This window comes from Hippichthys cyanospilos, chromosome 21, assembly GCF_059441005.1.
Source record: "Hippichthys cyanospilos isolate Australia breed blue-spotted pipefish chromosome 21, RoL_Hcya_1.0, whole genome shotgun sequence".
NCBI classification, from domain to species: Eukaryota; Metazoa; Chordata; class Actinopteri; order Syngnathiformes; family Syngnathidae; genus Hippichthys; species Hippichthys cyanospilos.
This window is the reverse complement of record NC_142389.1, coordinates 8,786,262-8,805,000: the sequence shown is the minus strand read 5'-3', so window position 1 is coordinate 8,805,000 and position 18,739 is coordinate 8,786,262. Positions and strand designations below refer to the sequence as shown.

The following is an 18,739-nucleotide window of genomic DNA, read 5'->3' as shown; positions in this document are numbered from 1 at the left end:
ATCGTATTTTCCCTTGCAGTAATCTTATATTTACATTCGGCAAATAGGTTTTGTAATTTGCTAAGGAATTTGTAATAACAAATTGTTGACGTCTGTGTAGTATAAATTATTCATGTACAACTGTTAAATTGCTTCCACGTCTGGGTAGTTTCCCTCCAATAAGGAAGCTGCCAGTGTGAATCGAGTGTAGTTTTTTTTGTGTGTGTGTGCGTGTGTGTAGAGCGTGCATGCGTGCGCGCGCGCGTGTGTGCGTGCGTCCTGGCCAATGGAACCCCAGATCCTTTCTGCAGTGCGTAAGAGCGCGTTTAGGATTTAACCAAGTCTTTGCTGCGCGCCTGGCTGCAGTCTTCACCAGAGCCCGACCACCCGAGACTATTCCCGCAATGTCCGACTAGTTTCCACACCACTTTGGAGCATTTACGCCTCGTTTTTATTTTTATTCTTTTCTACTTTTTGTTGAACTCATTGAACTTTCAAGCGTTTCTTTCCGAAGTATGACTGGAGTATTTGACCGGAGAATCCCGAGTGTCAAAGCTACAGATTTCCAAACTTCTTTCCAGCTTTCCGCCATGCACCATCCCTCCCAGGAATCTCCTACTTTACCCGAGTCCACCGCCACGGATTCTGGCTACTACAGTCCGGCCGCTGGAATCTCTCACGGCTACTGCTCGCCCACTTCAGCCTCATACGGAAAGCCGCTCAATGCCTACCAGTACCAGTACCCGGCCGTGAACGCATCTCCTGGGAATTTTCCGACCAAATCTTACACAGACTACGGCTCGTACACGACTCCGACTTACCACCAATATGCTGGTGCCTATAGCAGAGCTCAACCGAGTCCACAAGGTAAGAATTTGCGTTTTTTCTGTACAATAAAGTAAAGGAAACAGACAAAAACAACAAACAAAGAAAACAGTTTTTTTTTTAAATCGGTTTAATTGAATTTGTCGTTGTCAAATAATAAATAGACGAGACAATATTTGTTTTGTACAGAAAAAGAGATTGCCGAACCCGAGGTGAGGATGGTGAACGGGAAGCCGAAGAAAGTGCGAAAACCTCGGACAATCTACTCCAGTTTCCAGCTGGCCGCCCTGCAGAGGCGCTTCCAGAACACACAATACCTTGCCTTGCCCGAAAGAGCCGAATTGGCTGCCTCGCTCGGTCTCACGCAAACACAGGTGAGATTTACAAACCTATTTAACGGCATTTAACTATTTTGACGACGATTTTGACGACAAAACAAAACGTGCGTAAGTTACGCGCGCCGTATTTCATTTTGAATATTATATCGTTGTGCTATTTTTCTACCCCAGGTGAAAATCTGGTTCCAGAACAGAAGATCCAAAATGAAGAAGATCATGAAAAACGGCGAGCTCCCCCCAGAACACAGCCCCAGCTCCAGCGACCCCATGGCGTGCAACTCTCCACAGTCTCCGGCGGTGTGGGACACGCACGGGCCCTCCAGGCCACATACCCTGCAGCCGCAAAGCCTCAGCACGTCGGCCTCAAATTTTTTGGAAAGTTCGGCGTCGTGGTACACGTCCTCGGTTGGGAGCTCGGTGGCCGCCCACCTGCAGCAGACCCCCAACTCGATACAGCATTCGTTGGCTCTCGGAGCAGGGACGTTATATTAAAAAAAAAAAACCCTTCATTTTTTCATTAAAAAAAAAGAAAAGAAAAAAAAACTTCTATGGGACTCGTGTTGACATTTCAGGGGAATATGCAATGTATTTGACAGTCATAGAAGCAACGTGTAAAATGTGTAAATGTGTGCATGTAATTTATTGCATTTTTTGGAAGACTATTAAACGTTTAAATGGACAATGGAAACCTGCAAACTCTGATTCTATTTTTCCCCGCGGATTTATACATGAAAATTTGGCTTTATATCACCAAAGTAAAAAAAAAAGAAAATGATTGCAAGCTGCGGGTGACATTTTTATAAAAGACTTGTAAATCACTGCTGCAGTAGCGAGATGAATTATTCAGATTATGTTTCACTTGGCACGCCCTGCCGTTTATTTCCATTTTTATGGATTCGCAACGGCTTCAAAAACATATTAAACTTGTCACTGAAATGATCATTTAAAAGGAAACCGGAACTTTACATTTCTATCACATATAGTTCCACTTTTCCTCACTACATGTTACTTCTTTCATAACATTTATCATTATTATCGATTTCATTGATTTCCACACAACAACAATGATTTTTTTTTTCGGCGCATGCAGACAGTCTGTAGTCTCCCTCGCTTTGTCCCCTACAATTAGACGCTTTGAATGGCAGCAAGGGGGCGACGGGGAGGGAGGGGGTGGGTGATGGTGGTAGTGGGTTGTGGGGGGGCGGGGGAGATCTGAGACAATCCGCATTCCTGTGGGGGTAGGCCGGCTCCAGAGCTCTGCCACTCCCGGCCGCAGCCCACCTTCCGGGTAAAAATCAAAAAGAAAGGCAAAATCCTCCGCAGCATCACCGTGTCATTAGCAGCCAGAGCCACCATGAAACCACTAAATAAACCTTGCCACTTGCAAGACATATTTAAGCGTTTGAAATGGAGCTAATTGAATTTCTCTGGGCATGCGCACAAAGCTTATGCGTTTTTTTTTCTAATGAAATGCACTTCTGTCTTTTAGCATTTGACCTATTCACAATTTAGCACCCCCCCCCCATTTCCACTGTTACCATTTCGCACAAAAAGCAAGCTTTGTTTCGTTTTCACAGAAGCAAAATTTTGATTTCTTTTTGTTCTTTTATCGGTTTGATGGTTTGATATTTTTAGTCATCTCAACATTTTTACCGTGTGAGCCAAGACAAATCTCTTTTTTTGTACAATATCATGATATTCCATTGTTTATTTTAATACCGTTATTTGATTAAATTAACAAAAGCCCTTTCCAGCCAACTGCCTTTTGTATTTTATTTTCACAACGTTAAAAACAAACCATGCAGAAAAAAGAAAATTGAAAAGGGTTAATTACCTTTTCTGCCGTTTTAACATTTAATTGATCTGCCTGTCATATTGGCATATTTGAAACTAAACACATTATTCTTAGCAAATACTTTAAGGGCCAGTTAAATGGAATTGTGTAATTCCCCACGGTGCACCTGATGGTTGGGAATCAACATTTTATAAATATAAGGTTCTATAATCATAAATCCCACGAATTTAATTCCACGTAGCGCTCGCGCGCTCACACACACACACACACACACACACACACACACACACACACACACACACACACACACACACACACACACACACACACACACACACACACACACACACACACACACTAGGGGTGCCATTATAGAGAGCCCACGTATGTAACCGAATATTTTCCATTAAGCTATACTCCCAACCACACCCTGCTATTTACAATTATATATTTATTTGGTTTGCAGCGAATCGAGTAAAAAATAAAAAAATAAAATAATGACAGTTAGTTTTACAGTGCAGCCCCAACTGTAACACTCCACAATAATTATTCTCCATACAGGATTAGGGCCTCCATTATCATAATCTGGACATTGACAATTACCTATAATTTGCAAAGATGCGCACGGTTCTTGATTGCAGAGGGCCCTTTTTCCCCTCCTTTCCTCTCTCCCAAGCTCGCCATCACTAAACAGTGACAGTAATAACAGCTAATTTTGCAGACGATATATAAGAGCTTACGGCGGTGTGCAAACACTTTCCCACCTGGATTTGCTTTGCCAACGACTGTGCACACTGGCTATTGCGTTTTCGGTGTGGAAATATACAGAAGCACGAATAAGGTAAGGTTTTCTGCAGAATCTCTTTTTAGCATGCGGAGCGCTAAGTTGATGGCATTGTGATTGACAGGTGTTAGGATGTTTGTCGTCAGGTGCAGGTAGTATAGGTTAATCTGTATGCTATGATGAAAATCTCGGCCCTTCTTTGGATACACCTGCAGAGATGCTGCCTTGAGCTTTTGAGGATGAAGCAGAAAAGTACATTTTGATTCATTAAAATGTATATATCACATCACGACCCTTAACCTTATAAGATGGATGGACGGTTGGATGGATGGAATATAGGCCTTTGTGTCACACACACACACACACGCACACACACACACACACACACACACACACACACACACACACACACACACACACACACACACACATATATATATATATATATATATATATATATATATATATATATATATATATATATATATATATATATATATATATATATATATATATATATATATATATATATATATATATATATATATATATATATATATATATATATATATATATATATATATATATATATATATATATATATATATAGAGAGAGAGAGAGAGAGAGAGAGAGAGAGAGAGGGGTGTCTTGCTGTTTAATTTCCAACCAATCCATCTTTAATGGACAAAATATGTGTTGTTTGTGATATGTGTGGATCTTGTCTTTTTTTATGTTTACCACGTTCCTGCATGCATGTAAGTCACACATCTCAGATGGTGTCGAGGGCCCGTTGTGAATGTGTGTGTGTACGTGTGTGTGGTGGGGGGTGGGGGGCCCCCAGGTAGCCTGAATCCTCGCCAGTGGGGCATCGCGACTTTGACAGCTGCATGGAGCCTTTTCACCATGCAGTCATCATTTCAGATAATATCCCCAACGCTCTCTCTTCTCAGCAATTTGTATATGAATAACCGAATAATTTCCCCCCTTTGTTCCATCCGCGCGCTACCTCCAAACCAAAATAAAGATGCCTTTTAGTATTAAAGTGGTAGAAAATTACAGGTAATTATCTTTGACGGTAAAAACGCTGTAATCAGCAGGCTACATCAAAAATTACCCTAATTATGCCTGCATTTATGAGAAAGAGGGGGAAAAAAGCCTCTCTTGGATAAAAACCCCGCAAATTGTCCCAAATATCTCCTTCATATTGAACGCTACTGCAGCTGGCTGCTTTGTTCGGCATCGATCCCGCGGAGCTTGGCATTTAACGGCCTGCATTAGGACGGAGAGACGGGATCGAAAACATTTTGTCAATACTTCCAATAATTGAATGTGGAATGACCTGCATGCGGCGAGAGTCTTTGGAGGTGAATGTAGCAGCGGCGGTGCAGGGTAAGTTCATTTCCTCGCTCTCGCATTCATCATGACGCGGATTTTGCATGCAATGTTGGCTCAATACGAGTGAGAATTGTTAAGATTTTTTTAAAAGCACACAGAGCATGTTTTGAGTCACGGTTTACTCAATCTGACAGAACATAAAAAGTGTATGTACAAGTGAAGTGGCTGATTATTTACAGACAGACAACAAAAAGGCAGTGTACAAGTCCACACGTGGGTCAGTCTTTGCCCAAATTGGCTCAAATGTCACTGACAATATTTGGTGACGGATGACAGCAGTACAGTCATATGCTTTTAAAAAAAATGGCAGTCCCTCCTTTTTATCCCATGCGGACGCCGCCAAAGTCTATCTCTGCATGGAGTCCTGGTGCGGCGATGAATACCAGTGAGAGTAGCCCGGCATGTAGCTGTTGGCGGCCATGTTTACTCCTTTGGATGAGGCCGACACGTCCCATATGGGCGGGATGGACGGGGAACGAGGAGAGAGGGTCATGGAACCCGGCATTGGGTCACTTTCGTGCGGGTTGCCGCCTTGCTTGAGCAGCTTCTTGAACTTAGACCGCTTGTTCTGGAACCAGATCTTTACCTGCACAGAACGGTGGCGTCAAAACCCAATCTAGTTTAAAAAAGGACCGACCAAACTTTGGGAGGGAAATTCATATCATAAAAACTGTTTTTGGAGTGTAAAAAATAGATTAAAAATACATTCAAAAACAAATGGATTATTATGTATTCAAATTGGGTCAGTAATAGATTAACCCAATTTTTGGAGTGAAATTATTAACTAAACAAGTTGGGTTGGTACCCTTTGACCTAATTTGTGTTACTTTGACCCAATTATTTTTAGAGTTTAAAAAATGTTGCAAGATTGTTAAAAAAATTACTCTAAAAGAGTCTGGTGAAAAAGAACCCAAATCGTTTTGCTTTAACACAGTTGTTTTAAGAGTGCAACATTTTTGGTGAAAAAACACTTGGGTCTAAAAGAACCCAAATAGAGCCAACAATTGACTAAATGGATGTTTAGATTAAAATGAATTCTCTTAAAAGTTGGGTTGGTCTCCTTTTGGCCTAATTTTGGTAAATTCGGAACCAACTGTTGTTAAAGCATCGAAAAATGTTGGATTAAAAAAAAAATCCATAACAGTTATTTAAAAAATACCCCAAACTGGGTCAAAAACAGGCTGACCCAACCTTTTGAGTAAAATTAAAAACTTGTGTCGGTCCCCTTTTAACCCACTTTGAATTATTCTTGAGCCAATGGTTTTAGTTTGAAAAACAATGTTGGTTTAAAAAAAACAGTCTGAAACAAGTGGGTTAAAAAATGTACTTTTGGGTATAGTTTATTAAAAAGTTAAGTTGGTCCCTATAGTTTGGGTCATATTTGACGCTTGTGTGCAGTTAGAAACGATCTATTTACATGCAGGGTTCATCTACTCTATATATCATCCTACCTGGGTTTGCGTCAGTCCTAACGATGCGGCCAGTTCGGCCCGTTCAGGTAAGGCGAGGTACTGGGTTTGCTGGAAACGATGATTGAGCGCTTGGAGCTGCAAACTGGAATAAATGGTCCTGGGTTTGCGGATCTTTTTGCCTTTGCCGTTAAAACGAATCTCCCCGTTTTCAATCACTGTCGTTTTCTGCTGCTCTGCAACAAAAAAAGAAGCGATTATCATTCAAGACCACCTGCACAGCAAGGTTGTGAAATTCTTCAATGGCGATAGCGTGTCATTTTGATATCACCGTTAATGACGTGTCAATTAAATGCTAATTAGTATTTATATGGATTGCACGGATGATCACACCTTTTTGTGTTTTTTTTTCTTTTTGGAGAGGGAGGAGGGGGGGGGGGGGGGGGGGGGATAAACGTCCGACATAAAAGGATGGCTTGATCGAATTATTAGGAGGCTTTTACGCATGGCGTGCATGTAGGAGGCGGACGGAAAAAAAAAAAAATCTCACGCGGCGTTGGTCTTACCTGCGCCGTCTAACCTTGTCTGTCCTCCCGTGTTGTTGTGGTAGCTGGACAGGTAGGGGCTGTGGTGCGGATGGCTCACGTAAGGGTACGCTAGGGACCTGTTGTAGGTGTTGCCTGCCGGGTAGGCGGCGGTATTGTCGTGCTGGTGGTGGTGCGTCCCCGAGTGCAGACAGTGAAGCGGGTAGTGGGCGCCCGCCATGGACGGCGAGCTCTGCTGCGAATGGGACTGCTGGCCAAACTCCATGAAAGCAGACTTGGACGAATCCTGCGCCTCCAGACCGTCAGCCATCGTAGTCATGGTCATCATCGAATTTTTTCCTGCCTTGAGAGCACTCACCCCCCTCTCTCTCAAGCCCGCTCTCTCTCTCTCTTCTCCCTTTAGCTCTTTTTCCGAAAAAGGTCCCCGGTTCCCACCAACTACACCAGCACGAACGACTTAAATCTCCGTCCCGTGATAATTCTCACTCAAAGTACGCTATATGAGAGGTGGAAGATTTTTACTGTTAAAATTGCGCCCTTGCTTGCAGACTTGGTGCAGACACTACAAGTAAAATGGTTTGTCTCCAAAGGGCAGCGCCTCCCTATTGGTCATCCGGGTGGCGACGTCATCATGCAGGGCTGTGCGCTTGACGGAGACTTGAGCTGGAGTTAACCCACCTTACCAGCTCCGACTACAAACGACGAGGGGGGAATACGGGGATGGGAAAGACGCCTAATTCCCACAGACGATCTGAGCGGCTTGGAATTGCCCTCTCGCTTTTCACTTTCTTTTTCAACTCAAACACCCAAATTACGCACTCGAATGCACTTTATTGTGCACTTTCCTGAACCAGCGGCACATATTTGCTTATTTCTTCCATCACATCACTTACTCGACTCCCTTTAAACCAGCATACATCATGTGGAAAACATTTTATTTTTTACAACAAGATTAACGTGAAATAAAGTTACCGTAAAATATTAATTCAGTAATTGCACCTTAAAATTATTGTTTACGACAGTACAGTAGTTTTACTTGCGCTAATTTAGGTTCATGTTAGTTTTGATATAAAATACTGCTTGGTCTGCCTCTAACAATTATCATGAAATAGATCCACCCCCACCCCCCTTTTTGCAGCCCTCCTCTGTTTACTATAACAATTTATCTCATCAGATTACACTGACGATTGAAAAGAAACAGACGCACGGCACAGCCAATAATTATATTAACAACAATAATAATATCAAAAGGATGCAACGTGTAACGTGGAGATTCCAATATAGGCCTAATGTGTTTCATGTCTTCCTGCATGCTGTGAGGCCTTCAGAAAATCATATTTAATTTTGCACCATTACAAAAAGCACCATTTTCTTTTTCCAACAGAGTGTTAAAGCATCTCATAAAAAGGCCATGAAAAAATACTGTAATTACGTTCAGTCAAGGTACTGCGAAGACCTATTTGATTAGCGGGCACACTTTACTCAAACTGCAGCCATAAAATTTAGAACAATTCCCCGTAATGATGGTGGACTGGCTTTATTTTGGGAGGCTGGAATAAAAGTGGATATAGCATAAATTATACCCTAATTACACGCCAGTGTCGCCTCAATTATCCTCTTATCAAGAACGCTCGTCTCAACGCGGCGTTTAGTTTCACTTTTCCGCCTAACAAGAACTTGCTACCTTGCTATTATCGTCAACTACGGTTGTTATTTACTTTGTGCAATTTAAAAGTGCAACAACCCGGCTGCCGGATAATCATTTTTGCACCAGCAGCGGACCGGGAGAGAAGCAAACGGGCAATGCTGCAACACATGTGGATTTATTTATATCGAACACAATCTGATTTTATTAATCGGAAAAAATGGGATTTGTGATGCGAGGAGGTAAGACTTAATAATCCTTTGTGGCACTGCTATTTTATCGCAAACTATTCATCGTCTTTACCTGAATCCAAACTTTTATTCTGATTATCGTAGGTATTTATGTTTTAATGGTTAATCGTTGTCTGGTGAATGTATATATATGTATATATTTTTATGAGAGTATATAACAGTAATTTATGTTGGCTCACGTTTGATACCCTATCTATATTTTAAAAAGAGACGATGCATTTGTTATCACGGGAGTTCATTTTCTCATATTATATTGTCAAATTACAGTTAAATGTCCAAAATGATCAATCCCATGTAAAAAATAATCACTTAGTTCCAGTAAGTAGATGATTGACCCACAGCTCACTCAATGCTTGTTTAATATAAGTGGTCTGTCTTATGAACACTGATGAATGACTCTTTAAAATCACTTATCAAGCTGGGGGAGTCCCCTGATACCCAAATCGGCTTTGAAAAATAAAATAAAAACATAAGCTACTCTGCACCGTATCCATATTATTTTTTTCTACTTGTTTACGGTTTTACACTGCATGTCTTCTCTTCCCCGCGTGGCCCCACGTGTAAATCATATGTGTGCGTTAAGTGTGACTGTGGTTTAGTGGCGGGTCCCTTTCCAACTGCTATTGACTGCCACCTCCTTTGGCTGCAGAGGGGGGACCGGCGGTTGCGACTAAAGAGAGAGACTGAGAGACATTTATGACTTGATGTCTCCTACTGGCGTGTCACATGCAGCCTGGAAGGCGTCGAAGACACTGCATCAGTCGCAAATGTTTGCCAAACGGTGGCGCAGCTCTTTTACGCACCGAAATGACGCACAGATGCACACTTGCAAACAATCATAAATTGTGTATGAAAATGATATGCATCGAGCATCCGGGGCTCACTGGAATATCATCTGTTTCCATGGTGCAGGTGTGCACGCGGTGACCACAATAATGGCCTTAATTTCAATTGATGTCAATCCCCACAGCCAACGTGCGAAAATCTTAAAATATGGAGCAGTAATGGAATATGTTCTTGCACGCGGCATGGGCCCCCACTGCCACTCTCATGATGTGAGGCAGCACAGTGGTCGCCATGAAGGAGAGGATTTGGTCGCTAGATAACAGACAGGAAGGGCAGCAATCACGGGCTTCTTTATTTATTATTTTATTTTCTCCAGAATGTACTGTTCGAAGCCGTTTATCCCTGATGATAGAAAATTGCTCTGTTGCCAGGACGCTGAAATAGAGGGCAGAAGCAACATTTCCATTTTCCTGTTTGAAAGCCGTTGCGAATTTGTCTGAAATTAAAAAAAAAAAAAAAAAAAAAAAGAGTGCCACGGTAAACAAAGGGACGAAAACAAAGATACCTTTTTCTTTTGGCTGAAAGTCCTCTTCATTTTACCCCTCCACTGCACGCATCATTTTTTTCACCCTGCAAATGACATGCTTGGGTTCTAATGTTGTGCAAGGCCTACTTCACATGCATGGACTCATTACCCAGCCTGAATAATTAGGCCACCTTTTCATCGTGTAGAGAGTGGAGGGAAAATGGAATTGATAATCTAACAACTATAAAAATTAATGGCGATGTTTTTTAAGACAGTAGAATAATAGGGAAAAAAAGTCCGGCATTTTTTTTTTTTGTTTACCACGAGGACATTCACATTAAAAAGAGATTGAGTCACTCTTTGTATACGTGCAGAGAATTATATGGATGGGGGTTATTAATAATTAAGGCTGCTTATCGTAAAATGACGTTTCCAATAGTTGCAAATGCGATATTCATACAGCAAGGACGTGCAATAGGCCTCATCAAATTTTATCTGACTTTAAAAAACCATGTAGGCCGGCATAGTGCATTACTAACACGAAATAAATGAGAAATATATACACGTAACGTTGTCAGCTACAACTCATATTACGCTGGGCCGCTCATTTTGGAACTTGTATTGCTTTTATTATTATAAAATGTAATATGTAGAACTATACAATGTAATTTCTTTAGGCAAATGTTAAATACTACAATCATTCAAACATTCAACAACCATATCGCATATCACCACGTGCTTTTAAATAGCACGTGATTTTGACTAGAGGAGCCCTCGGCAGGTGGGCCCAGGAATTGGACCCCAAATGAGAGGCTATATGCAGTTTCAAAATTAGTCAAAGACGTAATGAGATGATCCAATGGCAAGTTCATATCAAGAATCCTCAACTTAATGACACCTAATGAAGAATTTTATGATAGCATACCACAAATTACAAAGTATTTTAAATCAACTTCAAATGCTAGAGATCATCATGGTGCTTTTATAGCCACAAAATATGAAATTAATGAAAAAAAAATCAAGTGCAGAAGTGCAATGATCAGCACAACACTAAAGCAGCTGAAGAATGTGAAGTGAAGCGGAAACGAAGCGAAGAGAAAAGGAGTCACACCTGCTGAAAAGACCTGCTCTGGTTCTCATGGTACAACTTTGTCAGAGGATATTTGAACCTTTGTTTAAGAGCCAACAATCTCCTCCTTCAGAAACTCCACTTGTGTCAGATTTCAAATTTTTCCCACTTTGAATTTCATCGACAGTCAAAAGCATGAATAATCAGCAAAATGTATGGAATATATATATATGTCATTTGAATTCATTGAAAAAAAACGTTATAGGCCTAATCATTTCCATATCTGTTGTCTCATAATATCATAATTGTCATCCCATGGACTGGAAAGCACCGATAGAAGGTTTTTTTTTCGTTACCTCTGATCTGTCAGTGTTGAGTGGATGCATTTTTAGGACTTTGTCCATTTTGGTGAAGTGAAGGTAGCCAATTATTGTCATCATTGCCCTTGAAAATGCATTAGGCCTCACCCGAGGGCCCAATCAATCAGAGTGAGTGAAGAGCCGATTAACAGTCGACTTGCCAGCTTTTATGCAGCCCAAAAATCACCCCAAACAAGAGGCAAGGCGGAGATCAGCATTTTTGCTACATGTTGCTCACTTTGGATTTACCATTAATTCCTCTGTGTTCATAGTCGTACTTAATTCAAGCATCGTCATTTGATTCTTTTTTATTATCCAGAAACGTGTTAATTTTATGATTTGTACTTAGGAAGTGGCTTATTTTTGGAAGAGCCCGTTCCAAGGGAATTAAAATATAGAAGGAAAATGACATAATTTAGGTAATAATTGCAACTTGGAAAAAAATTCCTTCATTTTGGCTTATGTTTAACATCATGAATCGTGGTCTCATTTTTTTTCTTTGAAATAACTTTGGTTGAAATACTTTATTGTGTTTTTATTTTCAATAATAATATGTTTACATTTGAGTCCAATCTGCCATATTTTCACAGAGCTTGCAAATTATTCAAACTGTTAGGAGCACTAATGTTCAAAATTAGTTGGTGGAAAAAAAAGTTGTTTGATGTGCAAGAAACTACAGCGCCAGAGGAAAAACAACCAATCAGCATCAAATCCTCAGAATTGCATTATAGATTTTGAATAATCACACTGGGAAGCACAACTGGAGATGAAGGAGGGACACACACTGCAGATGGGTTGCATGGTGGTGTGGGGGTGGGTCTGAGAGTTCCCACCTCACTGTGCAGATGTCTTTCGCTATGCCGAGACATTTACAGGAAAGGAAATCATCCGCTGTGTTTGGCTAAAATTGAAAATGATGTGACCGCTCCCACAGTGGCGCAGCCCTCCATCTTGTAGATCACCGGTCTCAACCTTCTTTCAATGATGTACTTCATATGAAAAAAAACGTCCAAGTACTTCCGAATGCAAAGCATATTTGGATTAAAAAAAAAGACGTGTGCCTTCTGCAAATGCCTTCTGAATCTGTATTTCCAGTTATATCTCTAAGCATGTAAAACTCAGCAACCTCTCATGAGTGTATGGCATCACCTGTTTAACTTCTGGCTCAACTGCTGAAAAACTGCATCACTATTGACAATGTGCAACCATATAAAATCACCATAACACAATTTAGCAATTTGATGCATCATGATCCAACGAATTTGTTCTCAATTAGAAAATAAAGCTCTCCTATGCCATGGTGTTAAAAAGCAATAAATTATATTTGCTGATACCCTTGAAGGGCCTTCACATACCTTAACCTGAGAACTACTGTTGTACGTCCTTCAGCCTGTTCTTGTTTGTGAAATGACCAAATTGGGCCTCATCACTTTCTGTATGAAGGAAAAAAATATGCTGTAGTAACACACCATTTGGAATAAGTCATGACACCAATGTAGCAGCCATTGCTAACATTAGAGAGTGTTTTTGCCTCTGCCCCTCGCCTACTGCCCATACAGCTGGGATAGGCACCAGCAAGGCAGCGACCCTAATGAGGATAAGCGGCTATAAAAGATGGATGAACGGATGAATTTAACATCAGGCAATTTGTGTGTAACTTGAGAAAGGATGATCAATATTTCAATATATATACTTTTGTTTCTACTTTTTTTTTTACATGCAATTATGCCGTGAAACATTCCTAACATAAAATGGTGAAAATATAACTTATTTATCTTTCTTGCCAATGTTCAAGCACTTCTTCTCATCCCCCCCCTGTCCCCCAACAGGTACGCCTCCATCCCCTCTTGGCAGCTCCAGCCCTCCCCTCTCCTCCTCAGCCTCCCCCTGGTTGGCTTCCACAGCTGTGGTGAGTGAGGGGGCAGATGACCGGAGATTTGGCCCCTGGGAGAGCGCCGAGCCATCCTGGTGCTATTAGACTGGTGGCTAATAATAGGTGTTTCAGACTCGGGGAAGATCAATCAGAGGGGAATGGGGAATGTTCAGGCCAGCGCTTTTTACACATCGGCCCAGATGGATGAAATTACACTTGTCAGTTTTTAGTTGCATTACTCCCAAATTGGTTGTCTACTCTTTTTTCCCCCTCCCACTCCTCGCTGCCTCATTCCTGCTCTTGTTTTTTCTCAGTTTTTTTTTTTTTTTATACCCTGGTTCATGTGTCAATGTCCTGCTAAAAGGATTCAACAGTGAAATCCCTGTCATTTTGAGCCGGGCCCTCCAGGAACACACTTGCGTATTCATTTAAAAAAACATTAGTTCCTTATCTCTGCGTGAACATTTTTCATGTTATGGCCAAGCGCATGATTGTATAAACGTGCCAATGACATTTTGTGTGCAGAGTGTATCGCCAAGAAGAATTTTCAAGAATATTCAAACTATTCTCTTTTGCTGTTTTGCTGCTTTGTGTACTTTGAATAGATTTTTGACTGTCAATATGATTGTTTTGAATGTATGTCTAAAGTCAAATTAATTGTGTTTTGTTTGCTGAAAAAATATCAAACCAAACAAAGATAAAGCTCTTTACAAAACACCTAAAATGTTTGTTTATTTTTTTAATGACGTTTTTCACCATCACCAGCCCAGTGAAATGATAAGGTCAGATATGTACCAAGAAAAAAATGATGGATTTTAATCTCAATTTGTCTTCTTGCAGTAATATTTCCTAAAATTGACAGATGGCAGCAAAATTAGCTTTTATGGTCATGTCATTCTGTGTCTTTTCGTTGGTAGACAAAATTCATTAGACCCAAAAAATAGCCTGCTATGCTGCCCAGACTATTTTGATTTGCCTAGTAGGGCCAACATCAAAATGATAAAACAGCAAAATGAGCTAAACACATGCAAGTATGTCAAATCAACGATTGAATCACTGCTCACATTCATTACAGTATATGTTATATCTTTATTGAAATACATACGTCTCAAAATTCAAAATGGCCAGCATGCCTCTTTCTTCAATACATGTCAGCGGTCCTAGAAACATTTCATGTTTTTTCAGCCAAGTACCCCAAAGCCATTTTGGATGAAAAAAAAATACTTAAAACACACTCTTATGCCATCCATGTCTGAATTATTAACCTTTGGAACAACATTTATGGCGGTACCTTTATGTGTATTTAACTCATCAACTCGTGAAGGTCGTACGTAAAACATCATCTGTGTTACTTCTGACTCTCATACTTGAAAATTACATTATGAATGACAATGGACATTGTATAAAACTTCATTAAAAAAAAACAAAACAAACATGGAACCTTTTGCAAAACGGTTACTATACACAATTTAGCTACGTGTTGCTTGATGTTCCAATTAATTTACTCTTAATTTGAAAAAAAGTCACGCTATTAAAAAGCATTAAACTAGATTTGCTGGTACATTCAGAAACCCTATTAAACTCTCATGTACCCCCAGAGGTATTTGTAACTCCATTCGAGAAGCGCTGGCAAATGCGGAAAGCACGACAGTACTTAAAATGAGTTAACTTAAAATGATGCTGCATTTCTTCCAGCAGACCACACCGTTGTGCCGCACACTCTAAGAAATATAGTATGAGGGGTTCGACGCAGGGTGCCCTCAGAGGGCGACCGGCAAAGTCTGCAGACACTTTGAGCAAGGGTGTGTTACTCCCGTATAATCCACCCCGCAAAACACAAGCGTGATAATCACAGCAGAAGATTGGCCGCGTGTTAAAGTAGCTGTTCTGAATCGCTCACTGGGGAGACATCCCATCCCGGCTCCCTCCCTCCCAATGGAAATCAACACAACACAGCTCCCAGATGTTGGGGTCTCCGGGCCCCACGCGGCAGCCCGGAGCCGAGATGCTCCTCAATGTCTGATTGCACAACGGAGGAGACTGGAAGAAGAGAAAAGCCTCTTTGACTGAAAGCGCAGTGACCATGGGGGAGGGAATCAGGGCCTCTGCGTGAGCGAGAGTCTCCTTAGCAACAGGAAGAAAATTAACACTGACATCCTGACTTCTCAGCTAAACCCGTCTCGGGCCTGCGGCTGGATATTTTCATGCATGGGCTGAAAAAAAAAAGCGGGCAAAAGAGAGGGATGAGCACTGATATAAAGACACACTCCCTGCTTGTCTTCCATTTATATTCAAATGAGTTTTGCTTTTCTGCATAGCTTGTGTGCGCTGAATACAGAGAGTCCTAATATATGTATTTTGCTCATTTTACTGTGTCTGGCGTTTCCGCGCCTCTTCTCTCTGACTCTGTGTTTGCCTCCCGCTGCGGTAAACACAACATTGCGATGATAGCGCATGCATTTCAGAAAGCTGCAAACACGGCAGAGGAGCAGAAACATTCATTCTCTCTCCCCCTCTCTCCCCCGAGCCACCAGTCCTCTTCCTCACTTCCAGCCAGGGTATTCAGCTCCCATGATTGCAAACATGCATAATGACAGCATCTCCTGGGGGCCGGCGGAGGTACCCCACTGATGCTGAGAGTCTATTCTAGTCGTCACATTGCGGGAAATTTGTCAGCGATGCACTCCGGAGCCTGGTGGGCTTTGGCAAGGCTCCGACGTGGAAACCGGGCTGGCATTTTAATTTTTTTTTTTGCTTAATAAAACGAAGTGCAAATTGGGCTAGGCTCGCTGCTTCCTCCCATTACGAGGCCAGGGCGAGTGCCGCGGAGGCATAAGCGTGACTACATTATCAAGTAATGAGGAGACATCCAGGAGAGGGTCACGGGGGGCGTCGAGCGGCTCCAGAGGCCGCGCCGAGAGCTTCCAGTGTGCTCAGCCATGGATTAGTCATTTGTGTTTGAAGAGCAAGCGAGAGGTGCAGTTCAATGATGTTACACATAGCAACAGTTGCTAAGAATTGCGGCCGCCGAGCGCCGTTGAGCCGGCGAATTCGTACAGTTGATGCCGAACGGGTGTGAATAGAGACGAGGATGCTTTGTGTATCCACCGCGCTGCTTTTGTAGCAATCTCAGGTGATATTCATGAAAACCATGGGCAGTGGCAAGCATAATCATGCCGGAGCAGCGTGAGCGCGCCGAAGACAAAATGTCACTGACATTTGGAATTCTAAACAAGTCGCGAACATGCAAAAGTTTATTCTCCCCGAGGGGCTCAAAACAAAGCTTCGAGCTGGTTAAATTCGTGACCCTCAACTTTGCCGTCATCGGTGATTTTGTCTATTTCATTTTGATTAGATTTACATATTTCATTTCATGCTAATGGAGGACTTCATTATTCTGACTACTAAACTCGTTCAAACTTCCTCAAACGTACGTTTGAACGAGATTACTAGCATGATCAAACCAACTTGCAAATATATTTGAACATACTTGCAAATATGTTCAAATCAGTTTACGACTATGTTCAAATGTATTTGCAAGTAGGTTCGAACAAACTTGCGAATTTGTTCAAACTTAAAAATAATTTAGGCTAGATTTTAGTGTTCTAATTTTCAGCGCTTTATCAATGTGGAACAGATTAATTGCTATTAATCGCTATTAATTTCAATGGGAACAAATGATTTGCAATGAGTTTTGAGTTACAAGGTAAAAACTGAAATCATAGTAGAGATATATGTTGCCTCTTTATGATATATAAAAATTGCCACCAGTTGACTTGACATGCTACTTACAAGCTGCAAATCTGGCTTAATTCTTGTCCAGTTTTGACTATTTATGGGTCATTTTCTTCCACATCGTTCTTGCATTATTTTAGCCAAGGGATGGAACACTCTTGGTCGTGTGACGTGTTGTCACCAATTGAGTGAAATTTCAGCTCCCCGGTGACTTCTTTCCATGCCTGCCTTTTGATGTTATCGAATGCATTCGATGTAAAGATCAAAGGATTGACAAAATAGCGGGTTAATGTGGCCAGAGCTACTTTAAAATCTACATTATTCAACCATCTATCTGTCCATCTGTCTGCCCATCCATACATTCATCTCATCACGACCTCGGTGGCAGCAATTTTATACTGTATAAATCCACTACATATGTATTCATGAAAACGCTTTTACAAGTACTGTTTTCATGTTTCCTTCTGTTGCATTACTTTAAATTCCCCCTATCATTGGTGCACCACCCGAGCAGATCATCTGATACACTCTTGCTGCTTGGGGGAAGCTCAGTGCCGTAGAGCCACTTTTAGTTTCTCCACCGCGCGAGCTGTGCTGATGAGCCGCAATGGAGTCGCCTGATGGAATGCCATGGCAACGACTGACACCTGGCTACAGTTCATCCCACCTCCTTTCTCCCCCTCCCTCCCTCTCCTTCCCCCTCTTCTGCCGTCTGACTCCCCTCATACAACACATTTCCCTTGACTGACTCAAAGCCCCCGTGAACAAATAATGGGAACACGCCAATTTAAATAAAAAATGGTTTATGAGTCGCAGTCAGAAATGTCTCTGTATACCCCCCCTTCGTACCGTTTGCCAACATTTTATTTGAGAAGGGGAGGGATGGGGGAGCACGTCTGGTTGTGGATCATACACAACCGTTTTTCTTTTTCTCACAGTGCAGTACATCATCAAAGTTCCCGGGCCTTTTACACAGTAAGGCGCAACGATCCGCAGCCAAAACAAATCAGTGTTTCCTTTTGCCGTTTCTCAGCCTTTCAATTATGTGTCAGAACTCATGGCTTTAAATGTCTTCTTCAGCTCGCCTCGGTCGTGTTCTAAAATTCAGTCAATCGCAAACGTTTCGAAAACTTACAACTGATTGGTTATACTTATATGTCTAAGCGACCATTTTTACATGGGGCAAAATTTTAACGTTCAAAACAACAATTTAGTACACTATTGTGTGTTGATGCTAATGCTATGTAGCATCTAAGCTGCAGCGATCCAACAGAAATAGTGACTCAACAAACGTAGGCTCTCAATATGGCAATATGTTATTCTTTATTCTTATTTTGAGGATGACTAATATTAGTGCTGCACTGATGAGATTAGAGGAGTGGAGTGGAGTGGAGCAACTGATGAAGCGTAAAAATAATATTTTT

At 41.4% G+C, this 18,739-nt stretch overlaps 2 protein-coding genes and 1 long non-coding RNA gene across 3 annotated transcripts; 2 read left to right on the top strand and 1 right to left on the bottom strand.

Moving 5' to 3' along the window:
- Positions 1-300: 300 nt before the first annotated feature.
- dlx5a (distal-less homeobox 5a) lies at positions 301-1,830 on the top strand. Its single transcript, XM_088404866.1, has 3 exons — positions 301-846; positions 994-1,178; positions 1,314-1,830. Exons 1-3 carry the CDS (start codon positions 495-497, stop codon positions 1,632-1,634), a joined length of 858 nt encoding a protein of 285 aa, XP_088260992.1. The 5' UTR covers positions 301-494; the 3' UTR covers positions 1,635-1,830.
- A 3,355-nt stretch (positions 1,831-5,185) lies between these two features.
- On the bottom strand, positions 5,186-7,649 carry dlx6a (distal-less homeobox 6a). Its single transcript, XM_088405634.1, has 3 exons — positions 7,093-7,649; positions 6,569-6,762; positions 5,186-5,703 (listed from the first exon to the last, which is right to left on the bottom strand). Exons 1-3 carry the CDS (start codon positions 7,397-7,399, stop codon positions 5,464-5,466), a joined length of 741 nt encoding a protein of 246 aa, XP_088261760.1. The 5' UTR covers positions 7,400-7,649; the 3' UTR covers positions 5,186-5,463.
- Positions 7,650-8,627: 978 nt separating this feature from the next.
- Positions 8,628-14,297, top strand: LOC148406496 (uncharacterized). Its single transcript, XR_015864067.1, has 2 exons — positions 8,628-8,958; positions 13,537-14,297. It is a non-coding gene; the product is annotated as an uncharacterized LOC148406496 (long non-coding RNA).
- Positions 14,298-18,739: the final 4,442 nt, after the last annotated feature.